This window comes from Lonchura striata, chromosome 24 (genome assembly GCF_046129695.1).
Source record: "Lonchura striata isolate bLonStr1 chromosome 24, bLonStr1.mat, whole genome shotgun sequence".
NCBI classification, from domain to species: Eukaryota; Metazoa; Chordata; class Aves; order Passeriformes; family Estrildidae; genus Lonchura; species Lonchura striata.
In genome coordinates, this window is record NC_134626.1 from 1433167 (window position 1) to 1457366 (window position 24200).

At 51.1% G+C, this 24200-nt stretch overlaps 1 protein-coding gene across 3 annotated transcripts; it reads left to right on the top strand.

Moving 5' to 3' along the window:
* Positions 1 to 428: 428 nt before the first annotated feature.
* On the top strand, positions 429 to 24199 carry PIK3CD (phosphatidylinositol-4,5-bisphosphate 3-kinase catalytic subunit delta). 3 transcript variants are annotated; one of them, XM_077788096.1, is made up of 25 exons: positions 432 to 502; positions 3091 to 3211; positions 6094 to 6167; positions 6530 to 6693; positions 7649 to 7877; positions 9240 to 9469; positions 10216 to 10395; positions 10971 to 11120; positions 11396 to 11485; positions 12560 to 12781; positions 15554 to 15650; positions 15953 to 16083; positions 16661 to 16720; positions 16880 to 17047; positions 17521 to 17642; positions 17795 to 17938; positions 18491 to 18590; positions 19219 to 19397; positions 19600 to 19709; positions 19945 to 20023; positions 20262 to 20429; positions 20767 to 20890; positions 20986 to 21131; positions 21341 to 21473; positions 21995 to 24199. In XM_077788096.1, the coding sequence occupies exons 4-25, from the start codon at positions 6553 to 6555 to the stop codon at positions 22130 to 22132; spliced, it is 3141 nt and encodes a 1046-aa protein (XP_077644222.1). In that variant the 5' UTR covers positions 432 to 502; positions 3091 to 3211; positions 6094 to 6167; positions 6530 to 6552; the 3' UTR covers positions 22133 to 24199. The 3 variants fall into 3 exon arrangements, with proteins under 3 accessions (XP_021393462.1, XP_021393464.1, XP_077644222.1); XM_021537787.2 differs by lacking the exon at positions 3091 to 3211 and having other exon boundaries at positions 429 to 502; XM_021537789.2 differs by lacking the exon at positions 3091 to 3211 and having other exon boundaries at positions 429 to 502; positions 10216 to 10341.
* The last annotated feature ends 1 nt before the right edge of the window (position 24200 follows it).

The following is a 24200-nucleotide window of genomic DNA, read 5'->3' on the forward strand; positions in this document are numbered from 1 at the left end:
CGCTGCGTGGCCCTGCGGCCCGGGGAGCCGCGGTGCCCGGGGCGGCGGCGCCAGCTCGGGCAGCGCTCGGCCGCCAGCCCCGGCTGCTGCCGGGGGATGCGGGGCGGGACCGGCGGGACCGGCGGGAGCGGAGCGGGACCGGCGGGAGCGGCGGGACCGGAGCGGGACCGGCGGGAGCGGAGCGGGAGCGGAGCGGGACCGGCGGGAGCGGCGGGACCGGAGCGGGACCGGCGGGACCGGCGGGAGCGGAGCGGGGCGGGCGGGAGCGGAGCGGGAGCGGAGCGGGCTCGGGGCGGGAGCGGAGCGGGACCGGCGGGAGCGGAGCGGGGCGGGCGGGAGCGGAGCGGGGCGGGCGGGAGCGGAGCGGGAGCGGAGCGGGCTCGGGGCGGGGCGGGCGCGGCCCCTCCGCCGCCCCTTCGCAGGCGGGGCCGGGGCGGCGCCGGAGCGGGGCCGGGAGCGCGGGAGCCCCGCAGCCCCCGGGACCCCCCGGCCGCCAGCGCAGGTGAGCGCCGGGCCGGGAACGGGCTGGGAACGGGATGGGAACGGGGTGGGAACGGGATGGGAACGGGATGGGAACGGGCCGGGGGCTCCGCGGTGCGCGGCCGGCGCTGCGGGGCCGCCTGCGGCAAACGCCGGCTGCGCTCGGGCGGCGAGCGGCGCTGCGCTCGGGAAAAGCGCTTCTGCCGGGAGCGAGCGGCGCTCGGCGGAGCCGCCGACCCGCGGGATGCGCGGCCGGAGCTGCCCGGGGGCCGCCCTTGGAGCTGTGTCCCCCGTGCTGGCGGCTGGGAGGGAGGGAGGGATGGATGGATGGAGGATGGATGGATGGATGGATGATGGATGGATGATGGATGGATGGATGGATGGATGGATGGATGGATGGATGGATGGATGGATGGATGGAGGATGGATGGATGGATGGATGGATGGATGGATGGATGGATGGATGGATGGATGATGGATGGATGGATGGATGGATGGATGGATGGATGGATGGATGGCAGGCAGCGGGCTGGCTGTTTTGGCCAGGAAACACTCATCACCTGCCGGCCCACCCCGCGGGATGCTGCTGGTGTCTGCCTGGCCTTTAGGTGGCTTTGGCACATGGCACGTTGTCGCCACAGTTGTCACTCCCGGGCTTGGGGAGTGGCACATCCAAACCTTCTCTGGTGCAGGGCTTGTGGTGGCTGGCTCAGCTGTTCATGTGTGTTTCTGCTGTGGGTTAGCTTTGGATCATGTTTTTGGCAGGGCTTGAGAGCCTTTTAAGAGCTCCCAGAAGAGAGTCTCGAACACGGCACGCTGTGTGTGCCTGATGAGAACCTGAAAGTTGAATGTCATGATGGAAGTCATTAGAAACTCATGCCTTGTTTTTTGTTTCCATCAACAAGATGGACTCGGGTTTCTGGTATTGTGGAGCCGTTGGGAACAGTTGAAAAAGCCTAATTTCAGCAACTTCAGCTGGAAGCTTTCGTTTATCACAACTTCCTCCAACTCCCAGGCTCTGCCTGTGTTAGCAGTAATAGCAAGGGTGCAAGGATCTCATACCACTTTGCCAGCATTTAAGAGTTACAACAACCCCTCATGAGTTACAGGCTGTACTTGTGCATGTGAGAAAGCTGAAACGTGGAGGAGTTTGTTGTCTGATGTTGTGCAGCAAACAATTGTCAGGTTTGGGAGCAGAGCTTTGCACAGTGTTGGTTTTCAAGCTTTTGCTTTAACCACTGAATATATGGTTTCCCACTAGGTAGTTCCTCAGGCAATGCTGTGAACTTGCCTTAAAGCTGATTGGAAGTTTCCACCAAGGTTCTCAAGCCTCCCTTCAGATGCTTTTCTCACTCTGTGGTGCCACTGTTTTACTTCCAGAATGAGGAATGGTTTTACATTTCTTTTTCTCTTAAGTTGCTTTGCCTGAACTCCTCTTTCCCTCTCTCTGGCTATTGCTTCTGGTTGGATTTAAGGTTCTGCTGAGCCTGAATGATGGCATATTGCTCTGATGCTCTTCTGGAGCTGGGAGGCCCAAAAACTGCAGCCTGTTTTTATCACCACACGTACATTCTGCTGTCCTATCTCTTCTCCTGCTGACAACCCCTTTCATCATCAGCCCTGCACACAAACAAGGTTATCCCCAGTTCAGATCACATTAGTGTAGTTCTGTTTCCATTACTTTTCACTGTGAGTCTGTTTTGTGGGTGGACGTGTGTGTAGGGTGGGCACTGAACAATTTAAATCTCAAAGGAGTCTTTATTTCATTAAGGGAAGGGTCCAAGCCAAGGGATTCTTTAGCCACAGTGGTTGTTTAAAGCTTGATCCTTGCAGTTTCCACATAACCAGAACACATCCATGGAAGGTGGGAAAATCCATGGTTCTCCAGTGACATCTTGATGCATAGAAGTTGCTGATTTTTGTTCATTAATTGCTGCTTTTTATCAGCACCTCTGGTAGGGAAGGGGATGCTCTGTAGTGTCTCAGAGGCCTGAAGAGTTAGGTGTGGGCATTTTCATCCCTTGCCAGGGACAGTTCATGGTACAGCTACATCCATCTAATGGTTTGTGTAAGTAAAAGTCAGATTAATCAGGGGTTTAGCAATATCTAAGAAAAGGCATTGTCAAAGCAACATAACTGTGTGTCTGGTATGTAGAGTTGGATGAAGAATGAGCTGCTGTTGAAAGAATGAGTGAATCAGTGCAGGCAAATGTGTGGCAGAATGGGAGAGATCAATGTACAAAATGGAAGCTGATAATATGAAAAAAAAATTTACTTTTTTTATTTGGTAGAGGTAGAAGTCATATGGTGGCAAACCAATTTAAGGAAATTCAAATATTCTAAACTAGGGTTTGAGGAAGATAAAAAGCCAGGCTCTTGATTTTGGGGGTTGTTCAGTGCTTGGATTGTTTCCCACACTTTTCTAAGGGGTCCTCAGTGCTTTCCTGCCTAGTTCATGACCTGAGTTTGGCCCTTGCGGGTGTGTTGAAGGAGAAAGCAGAGGCAGAGCTGTGGTGCAGCCTGGGTCTGTACTGAAGGTGCCTGTCCCAGGAACTGAAGGAGAGCAGAGATGGCCCCGTGGCACAGCTGAGACTCGGTCCTGTTTTACAGGAGGCTGCTGGAAGCTGTGATGGAAACATCTGTGGGCACCAGAGCAGAGTCTGACCTGCTGCACCAAAGGGAAGCAGCTCCAGCGTGGTTCTGCTGTGTGATGAAGTGACTGGCCCTGGGTGTGAGTCCCCAGCAAACCCTGCCAGGGGAGAGCCCCTCTCTCCAGGCTCCCATGTGCTGGCACAGCCTGACACACTTACCTGCTGCAGGATTCTTCCCATGCTGTCCTGAAGGGCAATTTGGGGGGTACTTTTATTATCAGTCAGCTCTCAAATGACTTGTCTGCAGTGTGGGTTTGTTTTACCCTGTGACCCCAACCAAAAAATCAAGACCAAGCTGAAAACACTCTCAGAGCAGACTGAAGTGCTGTGAGAGCTCAGAGCTGGTTCAGCTCTGCTGAGTGTACTGATGGCTGAAGCCATGTCAAACACGTGTGTACCTCAAAATTCCGTGGTCTCCTCCCCTGGCCTAACCCATGGGTGCAATGAAAGTGACTTCCTGCAGTCTCCCACGCAGCACATCACCTGTGAGCTCTGCACTGCTCATTTCCTATAAGCTCGAGAGGTATTTTGGTAGTCCTGGGGTTTTGTAATTTAGCAGTTTGTGGGTGTTGAAGCTTCCATGTCTGTCTGATGCTGCAGCCTCACAGAGGTTTGGGCAACGCTGTTCCATGTCTGATCTTGCTGCTTGCTTTTTTTTTTGCCTTTTCCTCTCCAAAGCAGTTGCGTGTTGTAAACACCAGAGCTGTGGTTGATAAACTTCACAAGAGGAAATTTGTGTTAGTGGGTTTTATGTTGGCTGCTGGCTTGTTAAATACTGCCTGGGTGGTTTCAGATGTGTCTCTTGGACCCTGACACTCTGCACAAATTTACCTTTCCTCACATTCCTCAGCTGTGTTCCCTCTAGTGCTGATGTTGTGCCTCTATTCTCTACATGGCATCCAGTAAAACTGAGGTTTCATTTCTGTCCTAGTGCATGGACTCATCCCATGTGGACATCAGCTCTGCCTTGGCCAGCTCCCCTCTTTGTTAAAGATACACATTTATTACCTGCACGCTGACTACTGCAAGGGCAAACCTTCAGGAGGGGAGAGCAGCCTGTAGCTTTCCTGCAGAGTAAAGAATAATGAACTGAGGCAAAGGCCACAGGGGAAGCTGTGGAGTTGCCTTCATCTAAAAAGTGAAATTTTGTCTCATGGTTGTTTTCCTCCACTACTTTTCCTGCCCAGTGATGAAGAGGTCTGGGCTTTAAAAATTGACAATTCTAATGGAGAATGTTTTTTTTGGTTTTTTTTTGGAAGACTGCTGTAGTGAGAGTATATCTCAAATTACTCCAGTAGTGTAAACCCTGCCAAAAAGGAGTGATGCTGCATTTGGCTGTTCACAAATGGCAGAAGGACCCAGAGAAAAGGGAATTGTAATTACTTGTACATATGAGGTCAAGATAGTGTGAACAAGGTTGGAGAACTCTGTTCAGTTTCCCAAGACCAAGGGGAAGAGGGAAGTCAGGCAGTGCAGGAACACCCATCTATGCAGAGCTGGCCTCATGAAACAACTGTCACATCAGATCTGAGCTCCAGCAAGTAGAACATTCTGAATTTAGCAATGGGAAGGGGAGAGACTTGCTAAATGATGTATTAGAAACCATGAAAGTCCAGAGTTATTCTTCCTTTGGTATATTCATGCCAGGTGCTGTTGAAAAAAATCCTGCGTCCTCTAAATCAGGGAGTTTGGAAAGACAAGGTGTTGAGGTTGAGCTGACACTGCAGTGCTCATGGCTTGGACAGGCACTTCGTATTCTCTGGGATGTGGTGGCAGATGGGAATCCTCAGCAGAAGGAAGCAGCCCAGCCGTGGCTGTGTCTCTGGCTCTGCTGGTCAGTAGAGTTGTGGCAGTTTGCTGACTCAGGCTGGGGCAGCAGATATACCAGAAACCTGCTGTTTTTATTGTTGATGGGCAGAGAACAAGGCCAGCTTGTTTTGCTTTATTCAAACTCTGTAAGCCTTGCCTCCTCCCCCTTTGCTGCCCTCCCTGCAAGGCCCGGGGTGGTTTGTGGTGATGCAGCCTCTGTGCTGAGGAAGCAGGACAGATAAAACACAGCTCATGTTTCTGGGAATCCTGACCTCACTGCTGACAGGGAAGTGGTGTGCTCCCAGGACCTGGCAGATAAGATGCTGGGCTCCTTGTTCTGGAGCCCAGGGCTGGCTCCTGAGGAGCTGCCAGCAGGACTTTGTGGTTTGGGAATCAGCAGCGCTTCACTCAGCTTCTTTCAAAGTCTCTACACCCACGGCTCCAAGCTGTATTTTAAGTTGTGAATGGGGAAAAGTTGTGCTGGTTTCCTGGGCTGAAGGGAAGGGACTCAGACTCGCTCAGGGCTGAGTTTGGAGCTGGGGCTGTGGAGCACCTTCCAGGCTGTGCCACTGGGATGTTCCTCTGCTGACCTGGCAGGAAAACTGCCAGGAGCTGAGAGGGAATTGAGGTGAGCTGCTTTCTCTGCTGGGGTGGTTGCAGGGAATTAGTTGGAACCACTTCCCTGTCTCTTGCTGGGAGCCAGTGCCAGCAGTTCAGAGTCTCCAGCACCTGGGGACACCACGCTCTGCCACTTGTCATCTGTGCAGGAAACCAGAGGTTTTATTGCTGTGGCGTTTTGCTTGTGGGCAAATGGATGGAGACTTTGTTACGGGTCTTTGAGAAAGGAAATGTCTGAGAGGCTGCTGGTGAATGTCTGTTGTTTCCTCCTGTGTCTGAAAACAGCAGTTTGTACCTGACAGCGTTCAGATTCTTGTTCTCTTTGCATTCCTTGGATGTGCTGAAAATAAATTGTACCATCCTGCCAAGGGGCAGGCTGCAGATGGAATTAACAAACTTATTCTGATTGCCTCACCCTTCAACTTCATTTCTCTATACTTGTAGAGGGAGGATGTACAGCAGAGTATTTTATGTTTGTATGTATAAAAATGCATGCATACTTGGAACCGGCAACAATTATTTTTTCATCTTGCAGACTGGAACTGAGCTCTGGAAAAACAAAGTGGAGCTTGGAGCATGTGGCCTGGGGACTGCCTTACACAGCCAGGGGTAGGAACTTACTGTTTCTCTTGGCTGCTTGGTCATAGATGAGCTATTGGGACAATGTCTTTGTTCTCCAGAGAAGATAATTCTCTTATTTCTTTGTCAAATGCAAGTGTAGATGTTAATCATGGCCTAGAAGTTATTAAGAGAGGGTTGCACTGAAGTAGAAGCAAATGCTATGGTTACATGTGGCTCAAAGGCACTGAAGTGGAATTTTACTACTTTACTAATTTTTCCTGAGCTTTAAGGATGTGCTAACCTTCCTTTCTTTGAGTTCATTTGCACATTAATTTTCTACAGAGCCCAGCACAGAACTGAGCAAATGATATGTAGTCAACAGAAACAGATTGTTTTCCCTTTTCTTGCAGGTGGTAGCTAAGCAGTGAGCAGGATGCCCCCAGGCATTTACTGCCCTACGGAATTCTGGTCCAAGGGGGAAAACCAAAACATCCAGGTGGACTTTTTGCTGCCCACAGGCATATACTTAAACCTCTCAGTGCCCTGCAATGCCAGCCTGGGCACCATCAAGCAGGTAACAGCTTTTTAGCAGCTGCAGGGTGACAGGTCTGTGTTACAGGGGCCCATCTACTACAGCAGGTGCTTAGGATGAGAGTAAAAAGGGGGATATGAAGTCGTGTGAGAGTGCTATCCACAGGGATAAGCATCTTTGGGAACTGGATGGTGTTGACAAGGCTTGAGAAGCTCTTGGCTCCTGTCCTTGGCATCCTGACAGATTTCATGTTACTGGGGGCAAGTTACTTAACCCAGTTTTGTTTCCAGTGTAATTGCTGAGTTTCACAGGACCAGAGGCAGCAGGTGCTTACTGTGAGATGTTCAGGGGCAGGGTTGTTTAAATGCTCAGGCTGAGGGATTAACATTGCCCGAAACAAAAGGCAAGCATGAAGAAGGGAAGCCAGTTAAAGGCACCTACAAATAAACCTGCTCAGCACGAGCTGGAGCCACCAGAGCTGGCCGAGGAGCCTGGACCGTGCTCTGCCTTAGCTGGGTGCTGAGGGACAGGTGTGGGTGACAGAGGGAGGGTGACAGTGGCAGGGTGACAGCAGCATGGTGAGGTGTGCAGGGTGACAGCAGCAGGGTGACAGCGGCAGGGTGACAACAGGGTGACAGCGGTAGGGTGACAGCAACAGGTGAAACAGCATGGTTAGGTGTGCAGGGTGACAGCAGCGGGTGACAGCAGGGTGACAGTGGCAGGGTGACAACGACAGGGTGACAGCAGCAGGGTGACAGCAGCAGGGTGACAACAGCATGGTGAGGTGTGCAGGGTGACAGCAACAGGGTGACAGTGGCAGGGTGACAACAGGGTGACAGCGGTAGGGTGACAGCAACAGGTGAAACAGCATGGTTAGGTGTGCAGGGTGACAGCAGCAGGTGACAGCAGGGTGACAGCAGCAGGGTGACAGCAGCGGGTGACAGCAGGTGACAGTGGCAGGGTGACAGCAGGGTGACAGCAGGCGACCCTCCCACAGGTGCTCTGGAAGCACGCGCAGTATGAGCCGCTGTTCCACATGCTCAGCGACCCCGAGGCCTACGTGTTCACCTGCATCAACCAGACGGCCGAGCAGCAGGAGCTGGAGGACGAGCAGCGCCGCCTCTGCGACATCCAGCCCTTCCTGCCCGTGCTGCGCCTCGTGGCTCGCGAGGGGGACCGCGCCAAGAAGGTCATCAACTCCCAGATCAGCCTGCTCATCGGCAAAGGTCAGCTCCCCCGGGGGGCCCGGGGGCTCTGGGGGGCACACAGCGTGTCCGGGCTGCCCGTGGGGCAGGGCTGGGGGCCCGGGGCGCCGGGACATCAGCAGGATCCATCGGCAGGATCCATCGGCAGGATCCATCAGCAGGATCCATTGGCAGGATCCATCTGCAGGATCCATCAGCAGGATCCATTGTCAGGATCCATCTGCAGGATCCATTGGCAGGATCCATTGGCAGGATCCATCTGCAGGATCCATCAGCAGGATCCATTGTCAGGATCCATCAGCAGGATCCATCTGCAGGATCCATCGGCAGGATCCATCGTCAGGATCCATTGTCAGGATCCATCTGCAGGATCCATCTGCAGGATCCATTGTCAGGATCCATCGGCAGGATCCATCTGCAGGATCCATCAGCAGGATCCATTGTCAGGATCCGTCGGCAGGATCCATTGGCAGGATCCATCCGCAGGATCCATCTGCAGGATCCATTGTCAGGATCCATCTGCAGGATCCATCTGCAGGATCCATCTGCAGGATCCATTGGCAGGATCCATCGGCAGGATCCATTGGCAGGAGCGCTGCTGCAGGGTCAGCGCACTGCACATTACCCATCAGGGGCTGCTGGCAGCTTGGCTGACTGTCGGAATCTGTGGTATTGATGATTCCCAGACTGTAGAAAGTCTCTGTCTTTCTGCCCCCCTGCCAAAGAAGCCATAATTCATCTGTGCTGGTTTCCAGGTTGTTTATTCTGTTTAACATGTTCTGCTGCCCTGCCCAGCTCTGTCCTGCAGGGCAGCATGTGGGGCTCTGCCCTCAGTGGGATGTTACAAACATTAAATACCAGAAACTCCCTGGGCTGGATTTACAATAACGTGCCAATATCTGTCACCTATGTTGGACAGTGTGTCCCCAGCCTGAACCAACAGAAAAATGCCAACACCACAGTGAGACATGGAGGGCATGAAGGAGGAGAAAAAGGACAAGGCACACCCAATTTCCTCCATCTTGTCCCCTTTGGACCCCTAATCTAGAATCCTAAAATTTTACTTTTGCACCTGTGCCACATTTAATTATTACTTCTATCAAACACTCAGAGCTGGTAATTGATCCTATAAGATTGAAAACTCTTTTCCATGGGCAGAGATCACAGCCAGTGTCTCTGGGGGCTCTGTCCAGGGGGTTCCTGAGCCCTGCCAGGGTCCCAGGGCAGCCAGAGGGATTCCCTGGATTCCCACAGCTGACTCTGCTTTTGGCCACGTGCTAAACACATGCTCAGGGAGACTTCCACAGGCATTTGAGGGAAAGGCTCATTTCCCCCACTGGCTGCAGATGCTTATTTTGCCTTCCTCTCTCGCTTTGCACCCAGGTTTGCACGAGTTTGACTCCGTGCAGGACCCGGAGGTGAGCGATTTCCGCACCAAGATGTGCCAGTTCTGCGAGGAGAAAGCAGCGAAGCGGCAGCAGCTCAGCTGGGCAGCGTGGATGGAGTACAACTTCCCCCTGCAGCTGGAGCCCGCAGCCAAGGGCCTCGGTGCTGGCTCCCTGCAAATCCCCACCAAGAACATTTTTGTCAACATCAAGTTCCAGTCTGGCGGGGTAAAGCACAAACTTTTCTGTCACAGTGTTTGATGGTTTGTGCTTTTCCCTTGGAAACCCCTGCGTGTGTGGAGACAGAGTAATGTGTGCCTGGAGAGTGTTTCCATGTGTTCAGTGTTCATTCTCCAGGTTGCTTTGCCTGTGGAGATGGTTGGGAGGGAGCTGTTCTCCCTCCTGAACGTGCACTGGGTGTACTGGTTAGCTGGAAGCTGGGGTTACTGCATGTACACGGGCTGGAAACCTTTTTGGGTTTGGGTAGGAAAGGAGCACAGAATGCAATAGCTGCCTTTGCTTTGGGAGCTCAGGAGCCTGCTGAGCTGGTGCTCAGCAAATGCTGCTTGCAGGCCCTGCTCTGTGCTGTCCGTGGCCCCTGCTCCTGCCTTGGCTCATGCAAGGTCACCCTCGCAGCAGAACAGCCTTCAGAGCAGTGTGTTTGAGCATGGGGACCCTTCCAGCCTCTGCCCTGCTGCTGGAATGATTGTGGGAAGGTTTTTAATGACTGGAAACCACATGAACTGATGATTCTGCTGAAAATCGAAGTTCCTGATTTCCAGCCTTGTGCTTACACTGCTGAAACTTGCTCCTGCCCAGTTTGGCAAGCATCCCTACTAATCACAGGCTGGTGTCTGTGTGGCTGTACCTTCCCAAGCTGCTCCTCACTGCCAGCAGCAGGAACGCTGCTCCCTGTCCGTGCCACTCCAGCCCTGTGCTGTGTCTGACACTTTGCTGTGTTGTTGGGATTGCAGGAGAGCTTCACGTTCCAGATCTCCCCCTGGGAGTTCCCCATCACCTTAATGAGCTATGCCATTAAGAAACAGGCCACTGTGTTCCGCCACGAGACCGTGCAGAAGCCAGAGGACTACACCCTGCAGGTGAATGGCAAATGTGAATATCTCTATGGGAACTACCCCCTGTACCAGTTCCAGGTGAGCCTCGTGTCTTGCTTTATCAGTGACTGTTCCCACATGGCCTTCTCTTGCTGGGGGCGTGGGTTGGGACATGTTTACAGTGCTGTTTACAGGAGTGCAGCACCTGGATGCTCCTCAGGAAAAAGGGTACTTTCAGCAACCTAACCAATCCTTATTTTTGGGGGACCAAGGGTCTAAGCCTGTCCCTGCGTGCCAGGTGCTGTGTAAATACATTTACAGACTGTGGTTCTGGAAATATCTGCTGGCTTGTATGGTGGGATGAGGGTTCTCCCATTGAAAGTTGTTCAAGTAATCCTGAATCATGTGCTCCTCTGGCAGGGCAGACTGCTGCTGGGAGTGCTGAATCCTCCTCAGTGTTTCCCTTAATGCAGCCATTTGAGTTCATTGATGAAATGCCAGCTATAAAAGGCACTTCATATTCTCAGCTCTGGCAACACGAGGCCAGCGAGCTGCAGGTTTATAAAGCAAGAGGAGATAATTGAGAGCTGGAATTGGGTTGTTGCTGTGTCCTGCAGGGCTCCTGCCTGGGCTGGGCTCTGGCGGGTGGCCTGGCTGACCCTGTCCCCTCTCAGCACATCCGCAGCTGCCTGCAGCGGGGCCTGACCCCCCACCTGACCATGGTGCACTCCTCTGCCATCATTGCCATGAGGGACGAGCAGACCAACTGCATCACCAGCCCCCCAAAGGCGGCCCCCAAGCCCCCCCCGCTCCCCAAGAAAAAGGTAAGAGGGGACAGGGACCCCCGGGCTCTCCCATGGGTGCTGGTCTTGGCTGGGAGCAGCACTGGGTGCTCCCTGCCCCTCTCAGGGCAGGCTCCCAGCTGGGGTGTGGGGTGGGAATGTCCAGCCAGCCTTCCCCTCCACAGCTTCCCTGCTTGTCCCAGGCTTCTTGCTCTTTTCTATGGGACCCAAAAGCATGGAATGGGAGATGAGTTCTGGTGCCTTCTGAGAGGCCTCTGTTGTGTCTGTTTCTGATCAGAACCCTTTTCTCTTTCCAGCCAAACTACGGCTCTCTCTGGTCCTTAGAGCAGCCTTTCTACATCGAGCTGGTGCAAGGCAGCAAGGTCAATGCAGATGAGAGGATGAAGGTGGGTACCGACCCGCTCTGGGGGTTTGTGTCTGTGCTCTCCCAGTCCCACCCCTCTGGTCTGTGTGGGGAGGACAGTGGCTGGCAGTGTGATCTCTGCTGCTCGGGGGCTTCATCCAGCCCTTGGGCAGTCTCTGAACTGCAGCACGACAGAATGGGGAGGGAAGGGGGCAGACAGCAGCTCAGCATTAGAAAAGTTGCTGCAGAGCAAACAGAGCTGCTGCCCTGAGGTAATGACACTGGGCAGGGCAGGGAAACCCAGCTCAGAAGAGAGGGATGGGAGAGGTGGTGACTGAAAAAGGGAAGGCAGGAGGCAGCAGAGGCCTGGGATATGTGGGGTGTTTGCCATGAAGGGGGAGCAGGAAAATGAGGAGAAGGGGAGCAGCTGCCCTTTGGGAAAGGAAGGAAACAAGGCCAGAATGTGTCACATTAATCAATATGCAAGTCTGCATGAAGTGAGGAGATAACAATGCCCTCACTGAAGATGAGTAAAGAGGGAGACTTCAGAACTGAATTGGGAAGGAGGCAGGAGCAGGACACCCTGCTCAGGGGTGGGAGACCCTGCTCAGGAGTGGGAGACCCCGCTCAGGAGCAGGATACCCCACTCAGGAGCAGGATACCCCTCTCAGGAGCAGGATACCCCTCTCAGGAGCGGGATACCCCACTCAGGAGCAGGATACCCCTCTCAGGAGCAGGATACCCCACTCAGGAGCAGGATACCCCACTCAGGAGCGGGATACCCCACTCAAGAGGAGGATACCCCACTCAGGAGCGGGATACCCCACTCAGGAACGGGATACCCCACTCAGGAGCAGGATACCCCACTCAGGAATGGGATACCCCACTCAGGAGCAGGATACCCCACTCAAGAGTAGGATACCCCACTCAGGAGCGGGATACCCCTCTCAGGAGCAGGTTACCCCACTCAGGAGCAGGATACCCCACTCAGGAGCAGGATACTCCACTCAGGAGCAGGACATCTGCTCAGGGGAGCGGCCGCCCTGTCCCATTCCCTTCGGCCCTCAAGCCCACTCCCCGGGGGCTCACGGTGTCCTGTCCTTCCTGCTCCCCTCAGCTGGTGGTGCAGGCAGGGCTGTTCCACGGCACTGAGATGCTGTGCAAGACCGTGTCGAGCTCGGAGGTGAGCGTGTGCTCGGAGCCGGTGTGGAGGCAGCGCCTGGACTTCGACATCAGCGTCTGCGACCTGCCGCGCATGGCGCGGCTCTGCCTCGCCCTCTACGCCGTCGTCGAGAAGGCCAAGAAGGCTCGTTCCACCAAGAAGAAGTCCAAGAAAGCTGTAAGTGAAGCCAGCCTGGCTGGGGCTGCAGGGCACAGGACACCATCCTGAACCAATCCTGAAGTTTTCCTTTCCGAAAACTTCATGTTAATAAAGAACTTACAGAGCAATGGGCAACAACTTCTGCAGCAGGGACAGGAAGCTGAGAGGTGGCTGCCTGTAAGAAATATGTAATTTCTTCTCTAGAAAGACTGTTGAGAAACATACCCAGCATCTGGCTGGACCTAAAGAGGAATCACTTATCTTGGTGTCCCTGTTTCGCTCTTCTGCAACTTCCTTGTTTTGTAGTTGAGGTTAAACCATCGCCTCTGTTGCATTTTCTTTCTAACAAGGTCTTTCCTGCAAATCCCCAGTGGAGCAAATTACCAGCTAGGGATAGGGAATGAACTGAGGAATGTAAACTTTGGTTATGGCAAAGCCATACGCAAGGTAAAATTAAAGTGCAGATTCTTCAAGGTTACTGTTCAGGTGTTGCAAACTGACCATAGAAAGTGTTAAATCACCTTGGAAGCTCTTGATTTGAGCATCTGAATCAGAGGTAGTGATATTTCTCACTTTCTGAGACTTCTAGCTCATTAATGATTTAGAAGTAAAAGCAGATCCAGCTGCAGCCTTTAATTGAATTGCTGATTTCCCAGAGTTGTAATGTAAGCCTCAAGCTCTTTTCTTTATGAGCAGCAAAGGCATTTGTGCCTCTGCAAATTATTGTTTCTGTGGCCACAAAACCTTTTCTCGTGCCTTAAGGAGAGGGTTACTCATGCCATCTGTGCTGGAGTGCAGAGGAATGAGGCACTGACGAGCGTGACACAGAAGATTTCAGTTCTGCTCACTCCTCCTCACTGCTGGGAGGTTCCCTGAGCCTTGTTGTGCTGACATCAGTGGGGTTCTCAGGGTTACTGTGCAGTCATGTCTGGAAGCAACAGCCAGCTCATGAATCCTGCTTGTGGGGACCGATTTCTGGGTTGAAGTCTTCAGACTGGAAACATTTTGGGGCCAGGATCAGGATTAACAGTTTTATGGTTGGGTTTCTTTTTTATTTAAGAATAGCAGAACCCCAGCTCTTGCTGGAGGATTCTGCTGGACAGAAGATCTGATTCATCCACAGGCTGGATGTTTGTGGTCACACTGGAATAATTTTCAGTTTTGAAGCAGTCAGAAGGAAATCTTGCTGTTCTGATTGACAAAACAGAACCAGTCTCTTTAGCTGAGTTGTTAAAAGGATCTTATTCATGTGTGTTCTGGTGCTGGGGAAAGGTGGGTGCATTCTGATGAGCTCTTAGTGTAAAATCACAACATTCACTACAGCTGAGCACTGCGAAAAGGAATTTTTCCCCATGGTGAGCTACAGCTCTGAGTGAAGTGCCCAGAAATAATTTCAAATGATGGGTAAGGGCAGATTACAAAATGCACCCTGACTTTTTTGTTTGTTTTTTTGGTTTGATTGTAATTTTTTTCCCCTTACTCAGAGGTTAATTCCATACATGTTGCTTATAGGCAGAGTGTCCAGAGCAGATAGCTGGGACTAAATCATTTATTACCAAAAAGCAGGCATGTTTGCAGGCTGACTGGATGAGTCAGAGGGTTAATGTCACCCAGAGGGTTGGCTTTCAGTGTTTCTCTAAATCATGCAGGAGATGGCTGTCTTTAGAGTGTTGGATCCTTGTTTTGCTGGGCTTTGTCCACCAGAGATCTTGCCTTGTGTTTTGGCAGGCTCTGAGCTGTGGTTAGATGTCATTCACTCTGTTAGAAAAGGTTATTGCTGGCGGTGGTGTTTTATTTGGCTTTTCCCTCTTGTCTGGAAGCTGATGTCTCAAATGTGATTTCACTGAAGATATTTGGAGTAATCAAATCAGCGCCAAGGTTTGTGAGAGGCCGCTTGGAAGTGACTCATTTGGTCACGTTAGAGGGAAGTGGGGGCTCTGTTACCTCCCCCACGTGCTTGGGTGTTCTGGGGGTGAGGCTGCTGCATTGTCTGGGATGCCCCAGTGGAACCAGGTGTGTCTCTGTGCCTCCTTCCACCGTGGCCCTGTTTGTGGGTGCCTCATGCAGAATTTCTGCCGCGGAACCCCTTTTCCAGTCTCTTTCTGTGCTTGGGCTGTGGTGTGATGTGAGTGCTGCTGCATGAGGTAAAGTGTTCCATTTGGGGAACCTGACTGCAGGAAAGCTGAGCTCACTCGTGGAATGTGTCTGCTCTGGGGCTGGGAGCTGGCTCAGGGCAGGGGATGGGTTCTTTGTCTTGGCCATGTCCCAGCCACTTCACTTTACTCCCTCCTCCCAGACAAGGCTGGGTGGGATTTGTGGGGTTTATTTTGGGGGTGTGGGATTGGCAGCATAAAGTTTGATTTCTATAGATAGTGTTTATTATTGTACAAAGAATCCAAGCCTTTTTTTGCTATTATGAGCTATTTCTAGCATCCTTTGTCTCGTTTTCCAAAATTGTGCCTACTCCGTGTTCCCTGTTTCAAAATTAAAGTTCTTCCCCCTGCCCTCAAATTGTGAAATATATTAAATATGTAATAGTTCTCTCAAATATTGAGTGTAGAGTACCAAGCTGGAAAATCAGAGATTCTTCAGCTTTGCCAGATATCAGGTGGTGAAGTTTCAGACACATTTGTGGGGAGCGTTTGGTGCCATTCAGTACCACACAAAAGACCCCAGGTTTTGGCAGTGCCTGATGCCATCTTGTACTCTTAAATTTGGAGAATTCAGCAGGTGAGCAGGCAGGCTGTCCCTTTGCAGGGGGATCTCAGTGTCAGTGCTGTCTCCCCACAGGACTGTCCCATCGCCTGGGTCAACGTGATGCTCTTTGACTACAAGGACCAGCTGAAAACAGGGGAGTGCTGCCTGCACATGTGGTCCTCCTTCCCAGGTAAGGCAGAGAGGGAGCTGCTGTCCTCTGGCACCCCCAGGCTGCCCCAGGAGGTGGAGTGGCCACTGTGATGGCAGCTGAGCCCTGCCCAGGCAAGGCTTTGTTGAGCTTGGCTTTGCACCTGAGCGCTGGCTGCTCACCTGAGGATGTCCCGTGCCCCTCGCTGGGGAAGGCTCGGGAGGGTGAAGTGCTCGTGGCCAGGCAGTGCCCAGGGCAGTGCCCAGGGACAGTCTCTGCTCTGCTTTCTGCACCAAAGCTTCACAAGGTTTGGGCTCATGGGTTTTATGTGCTTTGTTTTTCAGATGAGAAAGGGGAACTTCTGAACCCCATGGGCACAGTGCAGTGCAACCCCAACACGGAGAGTGCAGCAGCCTTGGTCATCTGCTTCCCCAGCGTGGCAGCACATCCTGTGTACTACCCGTCCTTCGAGCAGGTGGGGCACAGGGACACTTCCACAGGGCTGTCCCTTCCAGTGGGGAACCTCTGGGGCAGCCATCAAGAGGGACTGGGTGCAAGCAGACTTGATGAATAGATACTGTTAGCTGAAAATTTCACTTTCTCCTCTTACCTAATGGACCTTTGAGTGAATACTCTTCCAAGCTATGAATTACTGAGGTAAAGCTGCTCTCATAGATGAGCATTTGTTTTAAAAATGGGTTTAACTGAGCTGCCTTCAGACTGCATTAGGCTCTGTAGGAAGGAAGGGGAGTAAAGGGGAAACGAGTGAAAGTAGGCAGCAGAGTGATAACATGCTGTGTGTGAGGTGGAGATTTTCCATCTGTCACTGCAACTGGCCAGGCAAGTGGAGGAAGAGATGTTCCTGTTAGAGGGGGGGAAGGAGATGTGCTCTGTGCTCCCCAAGAGGCTCAGAGGCTGTGCCAGGGAGGAAGGGGAGATGGCAGAGATGGCAAGTGACCGACCTCCAACCCAGCAGAAATGCCTGAGGTGGTGGTGACTGCAGTTACAGAGGAACTGAGGAGCCTTTCTCACCCTCTTTATTTGTGTCCCAGCTGCTGGAGTTGGGAAGGAATGGAGAGCAGCCCCGAGCTGCACCAGAGGATTCTGAGGAGGTGAGTCTTCTGGCATCAGTTTTCCTGCCAGCCTGGTTTTGTGGGCTGGTTGTTTCCACCTTGCCCCCTCCCAGCATTTTTCACCCCGCTGGGTCGTGCCCCAGTCCTGCAGGGTCTGTGTGAGCTGAGCAAGTCCCGAGTGTGCTCTTTGCTGTGCAGAAGCTGCAGCTGAGGGAGATCCTGGAGCGGAGGAGCCACACGGAGCTGTACGAGCACGAGAAGGACCTGGTGTGGAAGATGAGGTACGACATCCGCGACCAGTACCCGCAGGCCCTGGCCAAGCTGCTCGTCATCACCAAGTGGAACAAGCACGAGGATGTTGCCCAGGTGAGGATGTTGGGGCTGGCAGCCAGGGCTCCTTTTTGGGTCCATCTTGCAGTGTCTACGTTCCTGTGCTGTGTTTGGGAGCCTGGCTGGGCTGGGATGTTTCAGTTTTCTCAGGGAAGCTCTCAGCTGAGGTCTGGCTCTTCTGGGCTCTGTTTGGTTCTGGGGGCTGTCCCAGATTTATTACTGACCAGCAAGGTCTTGTTTATCCATTCAAGAAACTGGAGGCAAAAAGAAAAATCTGTATATTTCTTGGGTAAAAAACATATCTGGATTGAATATTCTGAAATGATAATAAGAGATCAGCACAAGCCACCTCAAAGGATCAGTTTTTGACCTGGTATCTGCAAGCTTGCTGTGAGGCATCTATAAATAGTGACCCCCCCCATAAGGAGCTGCTCTTTCATCAGTAGAATTTCAGATTGTCATAAAAACCTTGTTCCTTTTTTTAGCTCTTTTCTTTTTGGTCATTACAGATGATTTCCCTGCTTCAGACCTGGCCAGAGCTGCCTGTCCTGAATGCCTTGGAGCTGCTGGATTTCAGCTTTCCTGACCGTTACGTTGGTTCCTTTGCTGTCAACTCCCTGAAGAAGCTGACGTAAGTGCTGTCCCCAGGGGAGAGGCAGAGCCCTTTTCTATTTCTGCTCAGGGCTGCTGAGGGGCTGAGAACAGGAGTGACAGCCTTGTCTTTGCAGCTTTTACAGGAACAGTGAAGACAAGGTTGTGTTTCATGTTCCTTTGTGTCCACAGGGATGATGATGTGTTCCAATACCTGCTGCAGCTTGTCCAGGTGCTCAAGTATGAATCCTACCTAGACTGTGAATTAACCAAGTTCCTGCTGGAAAGGGCATTATCCAACCGCAAGATCGGCCACTTCCTCTTCTGGCATCTGAGGTGAAGAGAAATGTTTCAGGCTTTTTCTCAGTAATCAAGTGAAACCAGCATTTACTGAGCCCTTCATTGCTTTGTGATGTGGGAGCTGCTGCTTTTTACCTGCAGTGATTCAGGAGGACACAACATTGGTTTTTTATTGATTTCTTTTTGTGTTTTGTCATTGTAGTGGTGATGTTTGGGTTAGGTTCTGTTCTCAGAATTTATATATATTTGTGAGTATATACACACATGCATCTGAGCTGGAATTTGCTTGGTACTTCCATGGCCACCTGCTTCCATGTTCTTGCTCCCCAGGTGATGTTCTTAAAGGAGGGGTTGGGGATTGAATCACCCAGAAAGATGTTTCATCACCTCAAGCAATGGTTTTCCTCCATCACCTTCTGGGGCGGGGGCATTTTTTCCTTCCCCATGGCACAGGATCCAACCAGCAGCCAGGTGCTGTGCTGTGGTTCCCCCCGTGGCTGGTGCCATGTGAAGGGGACAGTGAAGGGGACAGAAAGTGACCCTGCAGGCGGCCAGCTCTGCCCTAACTCCCTCCTGCTCCCTGCCCAGGTCGGAGATGCACGTGCCCGCCGTGGCCCTGAGGTTTGGGCTGATCCTGGAAGCGTACTGCCGGGGCAGCACCCACCACATGAAGGTGCTGATGAAACAGGTACAGATTGCTTGGGGCCTTCCCTCTGGCCTGGGGCTAGTTCTCAGCTCTTGGCTTTCCCAAATTCATGTTACCAGTACTACAAGAAAAGCCTGGTTTTCTCGTAGTAAACCAGGCTGCTGGTTTTGGTGTGTTCTGGAGGTCCCCAGCACGTGTGGCTCTGCTTGTGCCTTGCTCACCCCCAGTCTGTTCTAGAATGCTCTGGAATGTGCAGACACTGCTGTTTTTAGATCAGCTGGGTGAGCTGCTGTTCACTGGGAGCTGATCACAGCCACAGCTCCCCAAAAGCATTTAAGTTTAATGCTGGGCTCTGGGTCTCATCCTCTGCACTTTGCCAGCCAGAGCACCTCACTTCTTCCTTTGGTGTGTGGTAATGTGCTTTATTCCTGCTGCAGTCATTACCTTGCAATGCATTTGTGCCCACCAGTGTATCCACAGTTAATTTTGGATCTTCCTCAAGCAGATGCTACTAAATTTGTTTTGCTGCACTGTGTGAAATTGGTACACATTGAAGAGGAAGTAAGAGATGGAACCAAGGTTTATATTTCACAGGAGATTTTAATGTTTTTTAAACTTTCTCCAGGAATTTCCTATTTGTTAACCCTGTTTTATCCCTCCCTTTTCTCAGGGAGAAGCACTGAACAAGATGAAAGCTCTGAATGACTTTGTGAAAGTGAGTTCTCAGAAGGCCACCAAGCCTCAAACCAAGGAGATGATGCATATGTGCATGAAGCAGGAAACCTACAGGGAAGCCCTTTCCCACCTCCAGAACCCCCTGAACCCCAACATTATCCTCGCTGAAGTTTGGTAAGGGAGAGATCTGCACCCCTGAATTTGTGTGAATTTTGTGCTTTGTTTCACACTGGAGCCAGGCTTTGGGTTGTCCCAAGGTTCTTTCCTCATGGAAGTCCCATGTTCATCAGTGTGTGGAGTTGCTGTAGGACTGGCAGCTTGGCTGGCTGATATTTTAATAGATGGAAACTGAGGGTAATATTTTTATTTCCTCTAGTGTGGATCAGTGCACCTTCATGGACTCCAAAATGAAACCTTTGTGGATTGTGTTTAATAATGAAGAGACAGGTGGAGGTGGAGTGGGTATAATTTTTAAAAATGGAGATGGTAAGTCTTTATTGTGCTTGTGAAAAGATATCTTTTAGTCTCAAGTATTTACTGGGGTGAGTGGGTCTAAATCTGGACCATTAGGAAATGCTAAATGTTAATGTTTTTGGGTGAGTTTTTTGGTAGTAATCTGAAACTATATATTAACTCCCCTCTATATTTCACCTGCTTCCCCCTTTAATTAAGATTTGAGTGCAGTGGTAATTGGATGCTTTTCCTCTGTAACGCTGCCCAGATCTGCGCCAGGACATGCTGACGCTGCAGATGATCCAGCTGATGGACATCCTGTGGAAGCAGGAGGGCCTGGACCTGAGGTGAGCAGCGTGCACACAGCTGCACTGACCCTCGGGGCTGCCCAGGCTGCTCTCTCTGCAAGCTCCTTTTGCCCCCGGCCCGTCTGTCTGCTGTTCTGTGGGGCAGCTTCTGTGGGGCTGGGGAGCAGAAGCGCAGAGCAGAACGGGAGGAGACAGGGCAGGCAAGGGAAAGGTTTAAAGTCACCGCCACACGTCTGTGGGCAGGATTTCAGTGGAAGGGTTTCTTTCATCTCTGCAGGATGACCCCTTATGGCTGCCTCTCCACAGGAGACAAGACGGGGCTGATTGAGGTGGTCATGCACTCGGACACCATCGCCAACATCCAGCTCAACAAGAGCAACATGGTGGCCACGGCTGCCTTCAACAAGGACGCTCTGCTGAACTGGCTCAAGTCCAAGAACCCGGGGTGAGGGGCTCACCTTTCCCTCCCTGCTCCTTTCCTTCAGCTCTGCGCAGCCCCAGGCTGTCCCACGTGGGCTGCGGCTGCTCCCCTGCCTGGCAAACCTGTGTGGATCTCATTTCCATTGAGATTGTGGACACCACCTCCTTCAGAGCCCTTCAGTCACAGGCAGTTCTTGCAGCTCATTTTTGTAAAGCAGGGGTGGGAGTCCTGCCTCCAGAGAGCACTACAGGAGTCCAAACAAGCTTCCCTCCCTTCTCCTGCAGCTGCAAACAGCTCTCCCCATGGGGCAGTGCTGGAGTCCAAAGTAAAATTACCTTTCATTCTTTCTTGCCCTCTCTAGAGATGCCTTGGACCAAGCCATCGAGGAGTTCACCCTGTCCTGTGCTGGGTACTGTGTGGCCACCTACGTGCTGGGCATTGGGGACCGGCACAGCGACAACATCATGGTCCGGGAGACGGGGCAGGTAACCAGGATCTGCTCACTGCAGTAATTGAAGAGAATACACACTGATCAGCTAAAAGAGGTAATATTCTGATTTTTTTTTTTTTTTTTTTGCAGCTGTTCCATATTGATTTTGGTCACTTTTTGGGGAACTTCAAGACTAAATTTGGTATTAATAGAGAACGAGTCCCTTTCATCTTAACCTATGACTTTGTGCATGTCATCCAGCAAGGAAAAACTAACAACAATGAGAAGTTTGAAAGGTAAGTGCTGGGACTTAAACTTGATTTCAGCTTTTGAAGCTCTGAATTTTTAGCATTTATTTCCACCAATATGCAGCTTATAGCTGCCTGTGCAGATGAAAGTAAATAAATTATTAACTGGCGAGAACAGGGTTCAGACTGCTTAAATGCTTTACAAAATGGTGGAGTTTGCAGTCCTCACTCCCTTGCTGGTCTTTGCTCCTGCTCAGGTTCAGGGGTTACTGTGAAAGGGCCTACATGATCCTGCGGCGCCACGGGCTCCTCTTCCTGCACCTCTTTGCACTGATGAAAGCTGCTGGGCTGCCAGAGCTCAGCTGCTCCAAAGACATCCAGTACCTAAAGGTAAGAGGCAGAGCCCAAAGCTGAGCACCTGATTTTGCAGCTGGGTGAGCAGGAGGAGTTCAGTGTGCAAGGCCACATTCTTAGAAGCAGGTGAGCTCCACAACAGTGAGGGGATGTCCAATGCCCCTGTGCAGGACATCAGAAATGCCAGGTCCTGGTGCCCAGAAACCTCTCCAGGTTCTTCACCACAAAGGCAGCAGGTGCCCACGGGCAGGGAAGGAGGCAAAGCCCTTGGCTCTCATTTCCTAGTTCACCTCCTGAGTCATAACCACCCGTCCCTGGCAGCTGCAGAACACTTTGTACCAGAGCAAAACAGAACCTGCTCTTTCCCTGCACCAACAGAAGCAGAGGGTGGAAGTGTTTATCAGAGAAAAAGCCTCCTGCAACCGCAGGAACAATGAAAAATAATTGATGGCTACTCCATTCCTCCTTTCAATGGAGTAATTTCTTATGAATAAATGTCTTAGTGGCTGAGCAGTGACTTGTTCAGTTGAGCACTGATTTGTGCCTCCTGCCTACAGGACTCCCTGGCCCTTGGGAAAACTGATGAGGAGGCACTGAAGCACTTCAGAGTGAAGTTTAATGAAGCCCTGCGGGAGAGCTGGAAAACCAAAGTGAACTGGCTGGCACACAACGTATCCAAAGACAACAGGCAGTAGAGCAGGAGCTGCCCTGCCCAGGAGCATGGAACAGCCCCAGCACTGACAGACAGGTGCCTAAAGACTGAACAGTGGTGCAGTGTGGAAGATCCCCCACCTCTGATTCCCAGAGACCAGATGTTGCTGCATGACTGAAAAACTGTTGGCCTGTCCTCAGCCCGTCACTGTGGCTGCTGAACATCTTTGGGGGACAAGGGAGACGTGAGGCAATAAAACTACTGCATACAGTAAAGGTAGGTAGGGGTACTTGAGAACTCCTTGAGCTTCAAATACATGTTTCAATGGAAGAGTTGAGGCAGTTGTAACATCCCTCCAGTGTGCTAATGTCTGTATTTCCATTTTCTTGAAAATTTAGCTGAGCAGAGATCCCCCAATGCCTGTAGCCTACCTTCTAGAACACCACTATTACAGCTTAGAGGCATTAACTTCAGCATGTGGTCACTCCTGCCCTGTGTCAGTGTCCACCAAGGTGGGTCAGCTCAAAGCACACCAAAGCTGACTTGGACAAATGGTTTTACTCTGCCTTGAGACAGGATAAAAACACCTCGCTGTCGTATTGTTTTCTGTCTGCTCCAGAGGCCAAAGTGTTCGGAAACTGAGCTGGAACTCAGCCACTGCTGTCTAGAACTGATGGCACAAAAGCAGCTTTGAGGTGGCCACTGGATCAGGTACTTTGCTTTCCAAAGTTAGGCTTTAGTCGAGCCTCAAGTAACTCCTGCATTTCTGCATTTATTTTGGTTTCAAACCTGAAAACGCTAAGATTGCATTTTCACATTAAAGTACTAACTGCTTTTCATAAAAGATGTTAAGCTGTGAGGTCTGTTCTGGTTTGGATCTATTCATACAAACCCGGTTGCCTCTCAAGCACCTGGTGGTAGAAGCAGCAGTTCTGGCACAGAAGAGACCTCATTTCAATTTAATCTAACCCTTTTCCTCCACCTTCAGATGATACTGTGACTGAAGCACTCAGGCTCTAACAGCTGCTTTGGTACTAGAGGGACATACTGCAGGATTTAGAGCTCTGTGCAGGCTGATCAGTGAGTCCTGTACCTCTGCTCCATTTTAGAGTAAATATTGCTATTTCCTTGCTTATTAAACTGATTTACTGAGCAAAAAGTATGCCAAAAAACCAAAAACCTCTTGGGCCCTGTGCAAGGTGAGATGCACTGAAACCACAGCCCCGATCAGGTTCTTGTGGAAGACACTACAGTTCCAGAGCTGCAAAAGCAATTCTCTTGCAGTGCCAGAGCCTGGTGGTCAGGGCGCTGCAGCACTGGCACCCTGCTCTCCTCAGTCCCTCCAGCTCTCCCAGCACAAAGGCCCGGCCCTCACAGATTTCAGAGCAGTGGCTCCTGTCCTGCCCCTCACTTTGAGAAGTGCAATAACACAAAGGTGTATCAGTATCAACTGCAAGAACTGAGCACAGTTTTACAGAGCTTGCTTAGTCTGGAAAACTTGACTTACCTACGAGCAGTAAAAATTCAGTGAGTCATCGTGTGGACCTTCTTCCTTGTACACCCTGGGAGAATATCTTGGATAAATCTGACAGCTCTGTTGGGTCAGCAAAGAGCCTTTGACTCCAAATTCACAAAGCAGCAGCTCACCTAATGGTTCAGCAAGCTGAACTGTACTAAAGATTGAAACTTAAATAATTTTCAAAAATGTTCCATTTCATTACAAGTAGCTTCTCATTTTTATAAATATGCTCAGAATGATAGACCGATTTCTATTTATTTAGAGATGTTTCTGTCATTATTTTTTTTTTAACTCTGTACAAACTGATTGTGCTTATTCTGTTGCCTTTGAAAAAGAAGTATTTTTTTAAGCCAAACCGTGGTTCTGCAAGAAGAGAATGTTTACATGTTTAGCTTTTCAGTTGCATTAGGTACATGTTTTGTAAATAAGAAATAAAAGATATTGATAAATTGTACACAAATGCTGCCAAGTCCTTCTGTGCTTGAGAGCAATGACCACAAACTCTCGTACTCCCCCAGCAGAGGCAAATTAACACAGTTTATATAAGTGGATTCTATTGTTTCACTCAGAAAAATAAAAAATGCAAACAACC

Bases quoted from the DNA above. Each gene is read 5' to 3' on its own strand.
- PIK3CD (XM_021537787.2), top strand. From the start codon at position 6,553: ATGCCCCCAGGCATTTACTGCCCTACGGAATTCTGGTCCAAGGGGGAA. The intron at 7,878-9,239 runs GTCAGCTCCCCC...CTTTGCACCCAG, and splicing joins CAGCCTGCTCATCGGCAAAG to GTTTGCACGAGTTTGACTCC. The intron at 10,396-10,970 runs GTGAGCCTCGTG...GTCCCCTCTCAG, and splicing joins ACCCCCTGTACCAGTTCCAG to CACATCCGCAGCTGCCTGCA.